The 17,485-nt window shown below is 33.4% G+C and overlaps 1 protein-coding gene across 1 annotated transcript in view; it reads right to left on the reverse strand.

Annotated features, from left to right (window-relative positions):
• The window catches only part of Klhl1 (kelch like family member 1), a 360,467-nt gene that overhangs the window by 222,494 nt on the left and 120,488 nt on the right, over positions 1-17,485 (reverse strand). The window contains exons 2-3 of the mRNA XM_006978014.4: positions 13,616-13,798; positions 2,171-2,307 (exon numbers count right to left, since the gene is read on the reverse strand). Of these exons, the coding sequence (XP_006978076.1) occupies positions 2,171-2,307; positions 13,616-13,798 (320 nt within the window). The remainder of the gene's footprint in view (positions 1-2,170; positions 2,308-13,615; positions 13,799-17,485) is intronic.

Genomic DNA, 17,485 nt, shown 5'->3' on the forward strand with positions numbered 1-17,485 from the left:
TGGCTTCTTCTTCATATTCTGGACAAGAGACAAAAGCCTGAAAGCTGAAAATAAAGTCTGAGGTTGTTTGTCACTAAGGCCTCTCCTGATAGACAGGCTCACATGTTCAAGATCTGATTCAGACACATTTACCCAACAATTGTGGGCTAGTCAGCCGTCCTTTCAGTCTCCAAACTGACCAATCTTAAATTAGATGAGGAAGACCACTCAGAGGCATTAAAGACCCCACCTCTAGCTCTCAAGAAGAAGCCAGGCTTTGACTTCAGAATTCCCCCTCCTGTTTGTGGAGGGTCTTGATCTCTGAATTGTGCTGCATGTTTCTCATCCCAAATAAAAGCCTTTTTCAACAGCTGATTCTGCCTGTTCCTATTCATGGTTTTGCTACTGCTTCCTGTCATCCTCCACATTTTGTCTGCCTTTTAATTCTTTAACTGGAAAGGAAAATGAACCAAGTTCAAGACCCCTTTGGTAACAGGAAGAGAGAGAGGAAAAAGTTAAATAAAAGATTCTCAAATGAATGATGTTTTGCTTTTCTACTTGCAAATTCATTTGGGGGATGCATTTATTTTTATGTATTTTCAAAGTAGCCTTCTGGATCATGCAGATTGCCTGCTAATTAGACACCTATAGGAATACTGTATTCTTTCCTATTTGTAGAGATGAACACCTTACTTTTATTGTTATACATTCTATACTGCATGTGACAAAGCCAAGTACATATTTTAGATCATTCCTACAATTTCTGTCATATTACTACATAAATTCACTGCTCACCTAGAAAATTTATGTAAACATGCAATTGGAGGTATATCAATACCGTGACACAGATATGTTTAGGAACAAAGTCCATAGTACTAATGTGTTCAGGAGGACAGGCCACAGTGTCAGTACAGCTGCGAGGCAGCATTATAGCCTTCTTTTCTTCTAAAAACAGAGCCATAACTGGGTCATCTCTCTCAGCAGGAAGCTTCAGACATCATCTAACCTTGTGTAACAGGATAGTGAGTGTCTTTTGACCTAGTTTTGCTCTAGGCAAAGATAAGTTTGCCAGAGAATGAAAACTGGATAGGAGCACTGTGCATTTCTGTTCCTGGAAGGATCCCTAAAAGGTTACATACGTGACCCCTCCCACACTCTAGAAAATAAAAAATATGCCTTTAAAAAACAACATTTATTGGTTTCCTTTTTTGAAATTATCATACATTTATTTAATGCATTCTGGTTACATTCACCCCTACCTTCTCATATTTTCTTCACTTCAATATTAACCCTCCATCCTCTTTTTAAGTTCCCTTCTCATATCCACTCTTCTTTGCTTTTTAATCATATTTTAAAATTATTGAAACCTGAAATATCTGATTTCACATCATATAGCTGGATCCGATTTCAAATTCTATTATTAAGGTTCATGCATATTATCATTTCTTTTTATATATTCTTTAAGACATTGTATCACTTTTTTTTCTTTTAGCTCATCTATTTACTTTAAATTGTGATCTTCTGGGAAGGAAAGAACTGGCTAATGTATTAAATTATTCCCTTCAGTACAGCTCAGAATTGCACATTGAACAATATTTTTTAAAAAAGAAATTCACAAGTGTTTATTTTCAAGTAACATAAGTGTCCAAGAAAATATATAAATATTGTGAATTAGGAAAAATTTTCAAATTTCCAAAGCTAATTATTCTCCCAAATCTATATATTATTATTGGCCCTTTCTGCTAAGCTGCTATAACAAGATGAAAGGTCATATAAAATTTTAACATTTAATTAGCACAACATGAAAATATAAATTATTTTAATCCATATTGCTGAAAAGAAAAAAAAAACTTTTTTATAATTTTAATGTTCTGACCAATTATGGAGAAAAGTAAATTTCTATTTAATAATTAATTCCCTGACTATTTACTTCTAAACTTCATTCTATCAAATACTGATTTTAATCATGTATTTGAATTCTGTGTAAATATGGTGTGGACAATTCAAAAAATAAACACCTTTATACATTTGTGATTTCAGTAAGTTAGAAAGATTGTTTTTTCCCTATTATACAGTCTATCTATAAAAGTTTAATGATAAAATTTCAGCTGTTTTTTTTAGCTTTGGAAGACTTGAAGTCAACATCAAAATAAACATGGTTTCCATATGATGTATAGTTATGTTACTGTACCTGTATATGCAAATTGAACAAGATCCCAGAGTGCATTTGGGTCTATGCCTTCCATCTTGATCTCCTCTTGCTTGGCTTCACAAACATCACTTGTAAACATGGCAGCAAAATAGTCAGAGACAGAACTCAGAACAAGCCTGAAAGAGTCATAGGGTCTGTTTTAGGCAATGGACATAAAGCACAGAACAATGAGCTCACCAGACACAACATGTAGCAAAGAATCAACATCAGCTATTTTGTTCATCATGGTTACATTTCCTAGTCACTGTAAACATACATATGCAAGTGTATTTGTGGTACAGTATAATGCCAGAATCCTTTAGGTACATATAAAATATTTCTATAGGTGAATCATGAATTAGTTTTATTTTTAAAAACTGTAAAAAGTACCTCCTGATTTCTGTGGTATATTCACAGAATTGCATTCCTATTAACAAGGAATTAGCTCTTCTTATATATCTTTAACATTTCCAGTGTGTGTGTGTGTGTGTGTGTGTGTGTGTGTGTGTGTGTGTACAGAATTGTTGGCATTGTATACATTTATCTCTTTACTTTTATTATTATTCATTAATTTAAAATGCCAGTATTTTTTTTCACCTGAGATACTTAGAAATCATAAATTTTTTGACTCTGATACTCCTTTCTTTAGTTACTCACACAAAACACAAAATGGAATTTTCAACTGTTAAGAAAAATGAAATCATAAACCAGAGGAAAATGGATGGATCTAGAAAATGTGGTACTGATCCAGGCAACATGGGCACAGAAAGACAAGTGCCATATGTTGTATCTTATAGGTGCATTTTAGTCCCCAAGTATTAGATATGTTTCAGCTATAGTGAAATATGTCAGGAAGCAAGAAGCCACAAATCAAGAGAGGCTAAAGACTTGAAGGTGGGCTGGGGATACTAAAACAGAAGTGGTAATTGCTGGGGGAAACACTAGCATGGAAAGGTTTAAATAGGGATGCTGTTGCAGAATGTAGGAAATATAAGAGTTGGGAGAGGATTGACCAAAGCTAAAGACATAGGAGAAAGACATGCAAATACTAAATTTATAATTTAAAGTTTGAAGTAAAAATAATAATAAATAAATGTGTTTAAACAGATGTGTTGTAGAATATTATTTTAAGGTGTGTTACTTTTGTTTATGTTGCATTTGTTTAACTCTTCGAAGATGTGTTACTGTGCCTGTCTAACACACCTGGTGGTCTAATAAAGAACTGAAGGGCCAATAGCAAGACAGGAGAAAGGATAGGTGAGACTGGCAGGTAGAGAGAATATATAGAAGTAGAAATTTGGGAGGAGAGAAGAAGAAACCAGAGAAGGAAGAAGACTCCAGAGGCCAGCCATCCAGCTACACAGCAAGCCACAGAGTAAAAGTAAGATTTACAGAAGAAAGAGAATGGGAAAAGCCCAGGGGCAAAAGATGGACAGGACTAATTTAAAGTTAAGGAAAGCTGGCAAGAAAAAAAAACAAAACAAAACAAAAAACAAGCTAAGTCCTGGCATTCATAATTAATAATAAGCCTCCTTGTGTGATTCATTTGGAAGCTTGGTGGCAGGCCCCCCAACACAGCAAAAAGAAAAAATAACCAGCAACAGATGTGCCTTTCATGGGTAGATAGGGTTACTCCCAGAAGTCAAAAGTTTTCATAACCATTGGCGAGTTTGTGATAACTCCCAATGAGTTATTTGGCCAGGGAGTTCCAGAGGCATCAACCCTGGTTGCTGCCATTCTCATTGTTCTCCCATCAAAATTAGATGTTATGACCCTGATGCAAGGGAAAAAAAAAGAAAAGAAAAGAAAACACATCAATTTCTGATACAGGACACAAAGACCAGAATCTGGAACAGAAAAGCAAACATTTTGTTTCTAGCTAACATAAGATCATTTGTTTTAAATTGAGGGGATGTGGCCCACTACAATGCTGACATATTCTGGTGAAATTACTATGCACACACTATAACTGATTTTGTGGAGTTGATTCCTGTCCTACAGGAGAGAATATATACTTGTTACTGTACTGTAAATATTTTCAAAGTCATGTAGTCAGGCATATCACAGACTTTAAGAGGAATCTATGACTGTCTAATATTCCTTTAGACGTTCATGGTTATAACTGGAAACTAATGCTACTCTTTAGCAGTGGGCAGACAAGCGTCTTTTTATGCTGGACAGTTGTTCATGAGGAGACTCAACCTGTTAAAAATAAGTAGCTACTGAGTGTTCAACCCTAAGGTCTCTATTGCCCCTTCTGAGGATACTGGGATATTTTAGAAGAGGGAGAGGAAAGAATACAAGGGTCTATGGAGGGGAGTGGATTTATGAAATGTTTTCTTCTATATATGGCATTGTTGCGGCAATTGTGAACACACAGAAGCTACAGATCCCTGCACTATGCTTGTAGAAAAAAAGGAAATGAAACAGCATGTGGCACATTGATATGTGACTGTGGAGCATGTGAGGCCGTGAGGAGCTATTAGCTGCCGGGGATGGAATAGAAGATGGCAGACATGCTGCCAGCAGAGACTGGAGAAAAGGGGATACGAGATTGTAGACCATCAACCCTCCGTGTGTTCCCCTCCAGATCTTCTGCTTAGCATGCCTCTAGAGGGCCAAGGCAGAAATGCCTACGTGTCCCAAGGTCATGCTTTATGCTGTGCTGTGCACATGTCATGCCCTCCTCCATATAAATATTTCTTGTAATGCTAGTCTTTTTCTTCTATCTGATCTTCATGTTCTGTGTTCCTAGATCAATGGTGATTTCTGTGATACAAGAAAGGAGTGAAGTAAATTTCATAGGAATTTATACAGAGATGATCACTCAGGCTGGGGTTAAGGCAGTTATGTGGTTCATGGAAAAGAACCTGCAGCCTGGGAAAGGTTTTTAGGTTTAGATAAACTGTACTGAATGTGTGGTCAACTATAGCACATGGTGTGATGTGTATCAACACACTGGACTTAAATTGGCCATGATGAATAATTCAGTTTCTGAGGATATTCCAAGGACATTGTGTAAAACTTGAAACCCTAAGGGGAATTGGCTGAAGACTGTGGATGGAGTAACATATAGATGGGATGACAAACTAAAAGTGTGGGAACCTAGAATAGGAAGAAAATTGCCATCAAGAAAGGGAGATGGCAATTTTAATCCAGATATTTTTGATTCCTCCTGAAGGAGTGTGGAGATAATGTGACAATTGATGGAGTGATTGCTACAAGCTCTATGGGTTCCTAGATTGAAAGGAGCTGCTGAGAAAGGTGAACTTCCTTTCATAGAAGCTCTAAAAATTAGATTAGGTCTTCCTTGGAATTGTTGGATGTAGAAGAACAGAAGTTGCTGACTTGCAGGGTCAGATTTCTTGTCTGAGGTCATTATAGCCCACAGTCATGGGGCTTAGTGTTTGCAGAGGGCTGAGGAGGAACTTAGGCGGCTGCAGGGGTCTTGAGGTCAGAGCAGGCTGTGTGAGAAGGAAATTACTGTCTGGTACATTGACCACTGTTCTTATTTTTATCTTTTTTTGTGAAATTGCATGTTGCTAGCCTCTGGGTCAAGTGCTCAAATGATTGTATAATCATTAACAATAAAAATAGATTATGTTTGCTTTGGTGTTAAGTCTGGGATAGTTCCTGTGTTTAGTAAAAGATGATGAAGAATATATTGGTGATTTTCTAAGAATAATCTTTGAAATCATGAGAACATTTTGTATTGGGTGATGTTCCCCTTCCTTTCTGTTCCCCCTTTTCTTATGACCATAAAGGACTGAGGTTACCAGGGCAAAAGCAGAAACTAAAGAACCTGTAGCAAAAGCTAAGAGAAGTTAGAGACGCTAAGAGAAGCTAAGGGAAGCCAGGGGAGCAAAAGAAACGTAGCAACTGCAGAAGCCCGAAGTGACCTGTCACCTTGTATGAACATTGTCTCTGAGTCGTTATTGCGCCTTCGAGGTCCTTCAGACACCTGAAACTGCAGAGGCTGGTCCCCTGCAATTAGCAGCTATTATTTCTAGAGAAAGGATATCATTATCATTTCATCAATGGAGTTGCTATTGATAAACTTCCCATGCCTAGCTTCTTTAGCCAAGCTCATGTGTGCAACCTTCATTTGTCTCAGTGGGGCAAAAAGATATTTATAAAAGCATACATGAAAGTAGGAGATAAGTATGATCAAAAAAAGAACAGAGTGAGCAACTGTGGGAGAGGAAAATGAGAATGAATATGGTGGCAATACAACTGCATATGTTGATGAAATTATTGAACAGTACTACATTTAGAATGAACTAAATAGGGGATGAGGAGATAGCTCAGTGTTTAAGAGCACCCACCACTCTTCTTCCAGAGGACCTGGGTTTGATCCCCAGCATCCATATGGCAGCTAACAACTGTCTGTAACTTGATTTCCAAGGTATTCATCTCTTCTTCTGTCTTAGACACCAGGCAAGCATGTGGTACACACATATACATGGAGGCAAACCAAACAGACACATAAAATTAAAAAAATAAAAAAAGTAAGCTAAATGATGAAAATATAAGTTTGTGAAAATACAGTATGAATTGTACCCAATGACCCCTTAAAAACTATGTACAAATTACCCTTGGCCAGTGTAAGAGGTCATGATTTCCTTCTTTAACCAACATTATTCTGTCACCGACACATTTGCACTGTTTAATGAACATTATATGAAACTGCAGCAGAATAACTTTGTTTGCTTCCTCCTGCTTCATTGAGATTTTAAAAATTTGATGTGTATTTGGTAGTAAAATCTATAAATTTCCTGTTTTTCTAGTGTTTGTCATTTGTTTTTGAAGGAGGATCACTTCCCTATCAGTAGAAGAAAAAGTTTTCTTTAGACTTCTTTTTTTCTAATGAATATGAATGACCTGACCTCATGCACACCAGAAGAGGGTGCCAGACCTCATTACAGATGGTTGGAACCACCATGTGGTTGCTGGGAATTGAACTCAGGACCCCCGGAAGAGCAGCTTTAACTGCTGAGCCATCTCTACAGACCGACTTCTTATAGTGTAGCACTGAGGATAAGCTGTTATCCTAGCTTTCATTTATCAGAATTTTTTCTAGTTTCATCTGCAATAACTCATAAAATATTTTTACTTAATGAAGTATTCTCAATTTATTTCATTCATTTGTAAAGAGAAGGTATGTATAATTTTGTTATCATCTAGGCTCTACTAATTTTAATAGAAAAATAGATTTCAAACTTATTGTTTTTCTGATGTAACATGCCATTTATTTATACTTATTTATTGTATACTTATATAATTTGTAATTATAATTTTAATAGTTTTTTACAGTGATAAACACACACATTTTTAAACTCATAGTTACTTTTACTGTAATTTTCTTAATGCATGCAACAGTGAGGTTTACCACTTATAACCAAAGATTAAAATTTGATGACATATATTTTCTCATCATTTCATACAGTTCACTTCCCTCTGTGTCCAACAAAATTAGTAAATGTCTTAAAAATTCCCAGTGTCTCATAGTTTAAGTTGAAAGTTGTTTCATATTCAACATTTCATTTTCACTCTGGTTTATTTTAGGTGATTTCCAGTTGTTGACAATAACTCATTTGCTCTTTTTTTATACATCAATGTAAAAAAAATAGTTAATTCTATTATAACTTTTATAACCTTTTGATTATTTCAGCATCCAAGTCTTCTCTCGGTCACTTTCCACTGGATGGAGTTACTCTCCATTATGGACTATGTTCTCCTACTTCTTCCATATGTGGTAAGTTCTTACTGTATAACACACATTACATCACTCTTTGCCCCAAGTAGAAACTAAGAGGAGAAATGATGATCACTTTTTGTTATTGCTTTCTTTTATGAGGTTGCCATCTTTCCTGCCCTTTTTCTTTCCAGAGCTGAGGACCAAACCCAGGGCCTTGTACTTGCTAGGCAATCACTCTACCACTGAGCTAAATTACCAACCCCCATCTATTCACTTTTTAGTGTAGTTTGTGAATTTTTTTTCTTTTTGGGGGGAGTGGAGGAAGGGTTTTTAAGGCAGGAGTTCTCTGTGTAACAGCTTTGGTTGTCTTAGAACTTGCTTTGTACCCCAGGCTGGCCTCACACTCACAGAGATCCACCTGGCTCTACCTCTCATGTGCTGAGATTAAAGGTGTACATCACTAATCCCTGGCTAGCTTTTGATGAAGAGGAAAAATAGGACATACAGAATGAAAGAAAGGTAAAAGGCCCCAAGGCAAAGCATTGATGAAGACAAACAGGTTAAATTAAGTTATAAAAGCTATTGGGACTGACATAAGTTAAGGCCGAACATTCATAACTAATAACTAACTAAGTCTCTGTGTCATGATTTGGGGCTAGCAGTCTGAGAAAACCTGCTACATGCTTACGTATAAAATAATTCAATAATATAATAATAATTAATTTTATTTAAAAAGCACAGAAGTAGCCAAATATTTACATGAAGCCAATTAAATATGTAATAAGTAATCAGTTTTATTAAAATGGTAAATATTATATCACCATAAACATCAGATTATGCATCTCTCTAAGCATACGTATTTAAACGTAAACCCAATCAGCTTGTTCTGACACACAAAGTTTGTATTACAGGCCGGTCACATGGTGAAGAGCAAAATATTCTGTGACCTGCGTTGCGCAAGTTTAAATTATCAAATGAAATCTTCTCCATCAGCTCTAGGAAAACACTTTCAGCTGAGTAATAGAAGTGTAGAAAGCTTAATCCTGCATTTAGATTTAGTGACACAAAAGATTTGAACTAGCGTCTATGATTTAATGCTTGGCAAAAATCAACATCTTTATATGAGCTTATTTAGCTTCAGTTAATGCAAGCGAAGCTGGGGCAAAAATTCCATCAGTGAAAGAATGCAGCCACTAAGGAAAATCTCTGACTGGGGTCAGTAAATTCTTTGCAAATCTATTAAAGATTCCTATGCTCCACTTCAATTTATTACAGGGTTTGACACTGTTGACCTCCCATGTTTTAAAGTATTTTTTTTTTAAGTTATGGAGCAGGGCAGACTTTCTTATCTCAGCTTTTCCTCTTAGTCAGTGGCTTCTCTTTCTTTTCCTCCTTGGCCCTTCCTTTGCTGTAGAGTATTATGGACTTCTGGTTTTGACTTTATATTAGTTTTCACAGAGCCCCTCTTTAGCACTGCTTTATGATAGGTCCAATGGCTCTAAATTTTACTATGCTATTGCAATTCCAGTTTAAAAAAAAAAAAAGGCCAACTGTCCACTGGCATTTGCCTGTCTTCAAACTAAATTCACAGTGGTCTGCCTGCAATTTTCTTACATTTACCTTCCCTTGTTTCTAACTGTTATGGCATTAGGGATCTTCCAGATGATATGAATGATTTTTTTTTTTGTTTTTTTGTTTTGTTTTGTTTTGTTTTTTACCATGTCTGAAGAGTATGTGGAGCTCTTGAAATTGAAAGACCAGATCACTGATCTGCCAGCCTGCATACATTCCTCACCTCTAGACAAGTAACAGATCCAGTGACAAGGACTAACACACCACTTTAATGTTCTTGAAGAAAAAGCATCATTGTTAATATTATGTGCCAATAATTAAAATATGTGTGCTTTTGGATTGAGATTAACTTCATCAAAATTCTTACAGATTCTGTACTCTGCAAGCAGGTAAAATATTTAGTGTAAGTCAGGTTTTGTTTCATTATAAAATGGAAATAATCATAATGATATATATAATGTTTACTTATGAGTATGCATATATGTATATTCTTGAAATTCACTAATTTGACTATTAAATATATCTATTTAATAATAATATTTAATAAGGTGGAAAACACAACATGATACATATGAAAACTCAGGATTTCAGATCATAGAATTACATTTTCTTGTACTAGTCACATATTATCTTCTTATTCATCATTTAAATTTTCACTTCATCAACCTATAGCTATTTCAAACAAGGACAGCTAAAATAGATATTTTTAAAAACATGACAACAGGGGCTGGAGAGATGGCTCAGAGGTTAAGAGCACTGACTGCTCTTCCAGAGGTCCTGAGTTCAATTCCCAGCACCCACATGGTGGCTCATAACCATCTGTAATGAAATCTGGCACCCTCTTCTGTATACATAGTAAATAAATAAACCTTAAAAAAAAGCATGAACAGTAAGCACATGCTTTAAAAAAAAAAAGATTAATGTTAAAAAAAAAAAACACATGACAGCCTACCCTTCACTTTGTTCTTTGGACCATATTGTGTATGAATAAGCTTTATCAGTTTATTGTATGTAATCATCCATCCTATTATTAATAAATGATAAACATAAAATTATAAGTAACTTCTCTTGTTATAGCTTATTGCCCTAAACTATTGGTGAAAACATATAATAATCTTAGGATTTTCAATACTATCAAACCATGAATAAAGTCTGAATTTTTAAAATACTTTTTGAAGTTCAAATAAAAGGATTCCTTTTCCCCCTTTCCCGTTTCTCCTTGAAGTTCTCCCAATTGCACCCTCCTTGCTTTCTCAAAAATTCACTGCCTTTTTAAAATTGTTGTTAATGTACATGTGTGTGAGTTTATATATATATATATATATATATATATATATATATATATATATACATATTGTAAGTACAACCTTCTCTCTCAGTCTGGTTATGCTTCCCTAAGGTATTATTAGCCCTTTAGAGCTTTCCACTTAAAGCAAATGAGACAATGAGACTCTTAATAAATTATATATGTGCCAAAACATGACATTCTAGGTATGGCTTAGTGACTGTGGCCCTAAAGTTAGAAACTATCATACACTATAATGATCATTATCCTTGGTTATTTCCAAGATTTTGAAGGTACATTCCTGTTGCCATAGACACCACACACTTCAGACGCAGGACATAGAGCAATCCATCTGGAACTTAAGCAGAAATCTGCTCCATGAGAACTACCTCTCATAGTATTTGCCTTACACGTTAATATACTATTTGAGATGTCCTCTGTTTTTAAACAAATATACACAAACTATTAAATGAATTTATGTTCATAATGAAGTAAATTTAGTCACATTAAATAAGAATAAATTTAGCCAATGAGAACATAACTAGAATTTAAGGTACATTCTATCTAAATGTAGGTTAAGGATAATTTGCTCTTGTCATACATATTACATGATATACTTCTATCAATGGCAAGTGTTTGTTAATATCTTATAAATGGCATTTCAATTTCATAGTAATATTTAGAAAACTATTGTATATAATAAGTTACTGGCACTCTCAGAGTGACTAAGATTGGATTTCATATTTCACAGATGTTAAATCGTTTTTTGCATGCATGTCCAGGTATTTATCTTTGGTCTATGTGAACAATTTGTATTGATGTCACACTAGAAATTGTGTTAGTTTTTATGGACTCATTTTTGTAGTCAATATCTTAGATATATGTATACATTTAACCAACTATGAATGTGTCTGCATGTGATATGTATATATGACTTACATATACATTGTATACATAATACTGATTAATTTTTTAAATATATAGGAATACTGTTGAAGAGATTTCAGCATTTGGGCAATTCATACTTTCTATGAATTCATATGAAATTATCAAGGAAATCTAAATTAAAAATCTTTTTTCTCTTGCTATATTCATGGAATTGGATTCAGTTACTTCACTGATACTAACATCAAAATATGTATTATTTGTTTTTAAAACATGTGTATTATAATTATATTTTCTGTATACTTTAGATTGCCTATAATTTTAATACAATGTGGTAATATACAAATTATTATAGTATAACATTTGAAAATTAATGATGAGAAAATAATATATATATATATATATATGTTCAATTAGTGTAATTTTTGTAGTCTCTTTATATATGTGGTTGCTTGAATCTACAAATATAAAAAAATCCAGATTTATTGAATTCAGATATGGAATCAAGTCCCTATTGAAATTGAAATAATTTTCTCATATAAAAATTGAAATAATTATAAAACTAAACTATCATATGATCATCAAATCACTGTATTTTTAGATGTAAACAATATATATCAATCTTGAACTATAAAATTCCGTGTCTAATACATGGAATGTAATTATTTGTCTCAATTATGCAAATGGTATATGGAAATATTCTTTTCTAAATATATTTGACTGTAAGAGCCATGTTGTGTCACAATGATATTTAAAAAATGTAATTTTAAGTGTCAGTATTAATTTCATATCTTAAACCAATAGTTTCTTTCCATAATACCCAAAGTTTTTAAGTAAATGATAAAATAAAATGTTTAATTTCAAATATGGGACACACTTTCTAAATTATAACTTCTTTAGTATTGTTGTAAGTCCGATGAAAAATACTAATATATCATTAGTTATTTATGATGAAGATATTATGAAAATATCTACTAAATTCTAAGAAAATGGAAATTTTGCTGAACCTAACATCCATAGTTCATAATACATATTAGAATAACTTTACATTTAAGCAGTTATCAAACTGTTTGTTTTATGTGCCTTTAAGGAAGTAATGGAACAACCAATGTTACTTGCCTTGTGTAGTCATATTTTACAGCATAGCTATAATCTTACATTATGTATTCTTCCATGCCCCGACCCAATTAATGCATCTGTATCATTTGCTGCCAAAAGCAAATACAGATTTTGCAACTTTCTAAAATCTATCATAAAAATTGATGCAACATTTGTGAATACTGGTTGATAAAAACGATGTGTTTTTTTTTCTGGGTCAGTTAGGATAAGCTGGAACCAGTGACTCAATCACTTGTAAAACTCTGTGAAGATTTCTATAAAGTATCCCCTTCCTCCCCTTCCTCCCCTTCCTTCCCTTCCTTCCCTTCCTTCCCTTCCTTCCCTATATGATGCTTTCTATGCTCTTCAATATAGTCAAAATGAAGCCCTCTGGGAGGGGCAGACACACAGTCCTGAGACAGACACATAGGAAGGCAGATGAAGACAGAGGTACAGACAGATTCATAAGACGTTCTCCAGGTAGGCACAAAATCAGACTAATGCAACAGATAGTAGTATATGCAAGACATTGGAGCATGAAGTAGAGAATTCAAGTCTGAACTGGCTCTTGGCTGTATCGCTCCAAGTGAAAGTGCTTTATTTCCTTTCTTAAGGCAACATCACTGAATTACTGTGAACTGAAAGCTAATCACTAAAGCACATAATATACACAGGCATTCAATATGTTATAAGAATATTTATTTTTAAGTCTTTAGATTCATTTATTTATTAGAAGTTAAATAATTCAAATATATTGTAAATTCCCCTCAAGGTAAAGTAACAGTACAAAAACTCAAGTTCTCTAAGATATCTAGTTCCTTATTGTTATAATGCTCCGAATTCTGCAGCCTAAACACTAGTTTATGACTCTTATGAATGCAGAAGTCCAATAATGACACTCCCATACCTATGAGCAGGTATCTTTCGATTCCCAACAATCAGGATGACATCACAGAGCTGCTGTTGCTTTAAATAATTCTCCATCTTCCTAAATGATTGCTCAGCATGATGAACAGCTTGATAGAATTCTTCAGAGCTACTGGAATCCAAATCAGTTTGAGGTGTCAGTGAATGGTTTGTCGTTGTCAACCTATAAACCACACAGAGAAATGAAAAGATGATGTTTATAAAGTGTCAATAGTGGTCAAGAGAGTTATGTCCTGTTTTACAATTTAGAAAGCTTTATTTAAATACATCTTCATGGAAATCAAATGAAAGAAATCTTTTTAAAAAGTTATTTTAACAAAATTATTTGTTTCAGGAAGCAGTAACTGAATTGAAAAAATATCTTTTCTTGTCTTAAAAGGTGACTTAAGAGAGATTTTCTGTATCAGAATATCAGGTAAATAAATCTGAAAAGAGTCAAAGAAATTGTATATGCATTACATATTTATTCTAAAATTTATTGATGTTAAATATTAAAAGGTATTTAAATTTTTTTGTTATATAACAACTAGAATGACTAAGCCTCCATGAAAATAAGAATTCTTTTCATCTTATTGGGCAACATTGGTAAACTTGAAAGACATTACAATAAGAGAAATACCCAAGCTCACAAAGCAGCTGTGGTAAATTCTTACTCATATGAAGACTCTAATAAAGAAAATCACATGCAATGTGAAAGTAAAATGATAGTGATTAAAGACTAGAGACATGAAGGTGTAAAAAGTGGTGGTGAAAACGGGCCAGTAAATATACAATTACAGTAAAGTAGAAGAATGAAGTTATGTTCTCTGTTATACATGTAAAGGCTATAGTCAATGTTTCAAAATATCAGGAGAAAATTTTGAATATTTTGCCTCAAAAATGATAAATGCTTGACATAATGAATATGCTCATTACCTTGGTTTTAACAGTAAATAAGTTATGCATATTAAAGCTTTATATTATGGTTCATAAACTTGTATGATAATGTTTCAATTAAATTATCTTAACATTATTATTATACTTTTACTTCTATAATCAATACAAATAAAATTATATTAAAACTATGTTTAATAATAAATCGATCGCAAAACTATTCGCAAATTAAATTTTTTAAGTTGCTAAAAGTAAACAAAAAAAGTTTATGATGCCCAAGTTTTTCACATGACCAAAATAAATAGCAATGAAACCACCTTCCTCAGCACACTAGCAAAACTCTTGTGCAAAATATTAACAATAGAAATGAAAAGGATTTATTAAAAAGCTCATATATCACAAACAATATTGAGTTAATCGATGAACACAGTTTACTTATTGAAAGACAGCTGGTACATCATAAGCAAATACCATATCACTTTAAACTTTATTTCCCATTGAGATTGAGAATGGGATTTAAAGGTTCCTTTTCCACGCATTTTGATTGGCAGTCCTTTAGAGCACAACGTGAAACAAAGTAAAACTATGGTAGGTAGATAAAGTGAATAATTGCTGTCGACTGGAAAGATGTTTCTATGTGCATAGAACACTCAAAAGAATTTACAGAATATCTAACATATATGAAGTCATTAAAATTATGGGTCATCTGTTATGAACATTCTTCATCTATTCAATATGATTATTTTCAGGCTCCCTTTAAATATTTCAAGTTTTGTTATGCCATGTATTTTTCTTTCAAACAGGAATAAAAGTTGCTAAGTACATGACACATTTCTCCAAATTGCACTTGAAATTTTCAGGATTGTGTGTAGAATTCATCACTCCTGACTAAAATTGGAAATAATAAAGGTAGTCCTAGAGAATGGCTTGAGCTATATTGGAAGCAGAAGTGGTAAAAATGATTCCCTCCAGATCCTTTTATCATAATTGATCTACAAGTTTAATAAAAAGTTTTAGTGCGAAAGTTTTGCTCTTACTGGTGATTCCGTAATTTAATGAATGCTATGAAGAAACAATAAGCTGCAAGTCATCCAAGTTTGGTGAATGCACCATTACTAAATTGAATAAAACAAGTTTGATTCTTAGTGAGAGTTTAGGATTGCTTAAAATAAAGACTGAAATAGGGAGTAAGGGGTTGCACATTTTAAACCAACCTGTACAATATCAAGCAGGCTAAATTCTCGACATAGATGGGTTAGGGGATATTTAGGCCCCACTCCATACTATGAGCTATTTGTAGTTGACAGTTATTGGTAGAGGGAAAATTGTGGGTTTTTTTTATGTGGACAGTGGTAGATGCTGTGTGTCTGCACAGTAAGACCCACAAAGGGAATAAAAACTGGACTTAGTAGATTAATTAAATAAAATGCAGGAGGAAAGCAAGGATTCTGTTTTGTGGTATGGGAGAACTTGGAGGAAAATTATAGTGTGGGCTTATTCATATTTAATTGTGTGTAAGTATGGAACTCTCCAAATTAAAAAAGAGCAATGAAAATATGAACAGATAAGCAGAAACTGAATGTCAAGACATTTTTTCCTGATTTCATCTTCTCCTACACTTTTATTTTTCTAAAAATTTTCATGTTTTGATTTCCTCTACACCATGGCTGGAAATAATTCAGTTTCTTCAAGGTCTTTTGATCTGTCAGATAAATGATGATGTTGGTTCAACGTGGTTTTCTCTTGTAAAACTCTCATAAATCATTTCTTAATCTCAAACTTGGGTAGGATTAATATACCTCAAACTTCAATCCTGGATGATATTTATAAATGAGTTTTTTACACCAGAACACTTTTTATTTACTGGATAAGTTTCCTAGTTTGATAAATAAGACAAGAATTTTGAAAACATATACTATGTATTTAGTAGTGTTTCCTCTTAATATTAAAAAAAAATCACTTTGGCCATTTTTTATATTATACTAGAATAATTCCTGTTTAGAGCTTTAAAACCTTTATGTTTAAATAACAAATTAAAGAATTTTTAATAGAATGATTAAATTCTATTTAATCTCTTTTTATCTTTATTATAACTAAGTAACAAAGTTTGAAAATATAATAAATACTAATTTTAAAGTTAGACTACACACTCATATCAAAATCAGCACATGATATATAATCACCAGCCATCTGAAATATTTAAAATTATAATGGTTCTTGCCCTCATGGACTGTGAAAATTATAAATACAAATTTGTACTTTATTTTACAATTATTTGTCCTGGAAGAACTGCTTCATTCATTAACATTCATTAATGTCTCTTTTTGACCCTCCAAATAAACCTAAGACCACTAAAAGTTGAGTTCTCTAACTATCTACCTTTTGTTAATTTAACTTTTTTGAGAATTTCATACATGAGAACTATATTTACACTATTTCTAAACCACCTTTTCCCCATTCCAAGTCCCCTATATGGTCACCTTCACTCTCTCTCAAATATAAGCCTTCTTCTTCTGTAATTATTATTGCTTAAATATATATTTATATGTGTGTGTTTGATAGGTGTTGCATATATGTGTGTTTCACTCACAAATATGTATGTATGTATGTATAGCATTGGTACCATTAAATGTGTTTGGGGCTAACCACTTGGGTTAAGATAACCTATTGGAAGGCTTATCCCTGAAGAAATGTAATTGTCAGTCACCGGAAAATATTTCTTACCTGTAAGTCTTAGCTTATGTGAGGAGCCTATGCAAATGTATATACACATATATCCCCAAATACATAAATACAACATACTCTGTCTTTACAACATTACTTGTATGTATGTTTTCAATACTTGTGGTAATACTGTATTTGTGCACCCCAATAAAACTTATCTGGGGACCATAGAACAGAGTCAGACATCAAATTAGACATAGAGGTCAGGCAGTGGTGGCACACACCTTTAATCCCAACACTTGAGATCTCATGC

Source organism: Peromyscus maniculatus, chromosome 9 (assembly GCF_049852395.1).
Source record: "Peromyscus maniculatus bairdii isolate BWxNUB_F1_BW_parent chromosome 9, HU_Pman_BW_mat_3.1, whole genome shotgun sequence".
Lineage (NCBI taxonomy): Eukaryota > Metazoa > Chordata > Mammalia > Rodentia > Cricetidae > Peromyscus > Peromyscus maniculatus.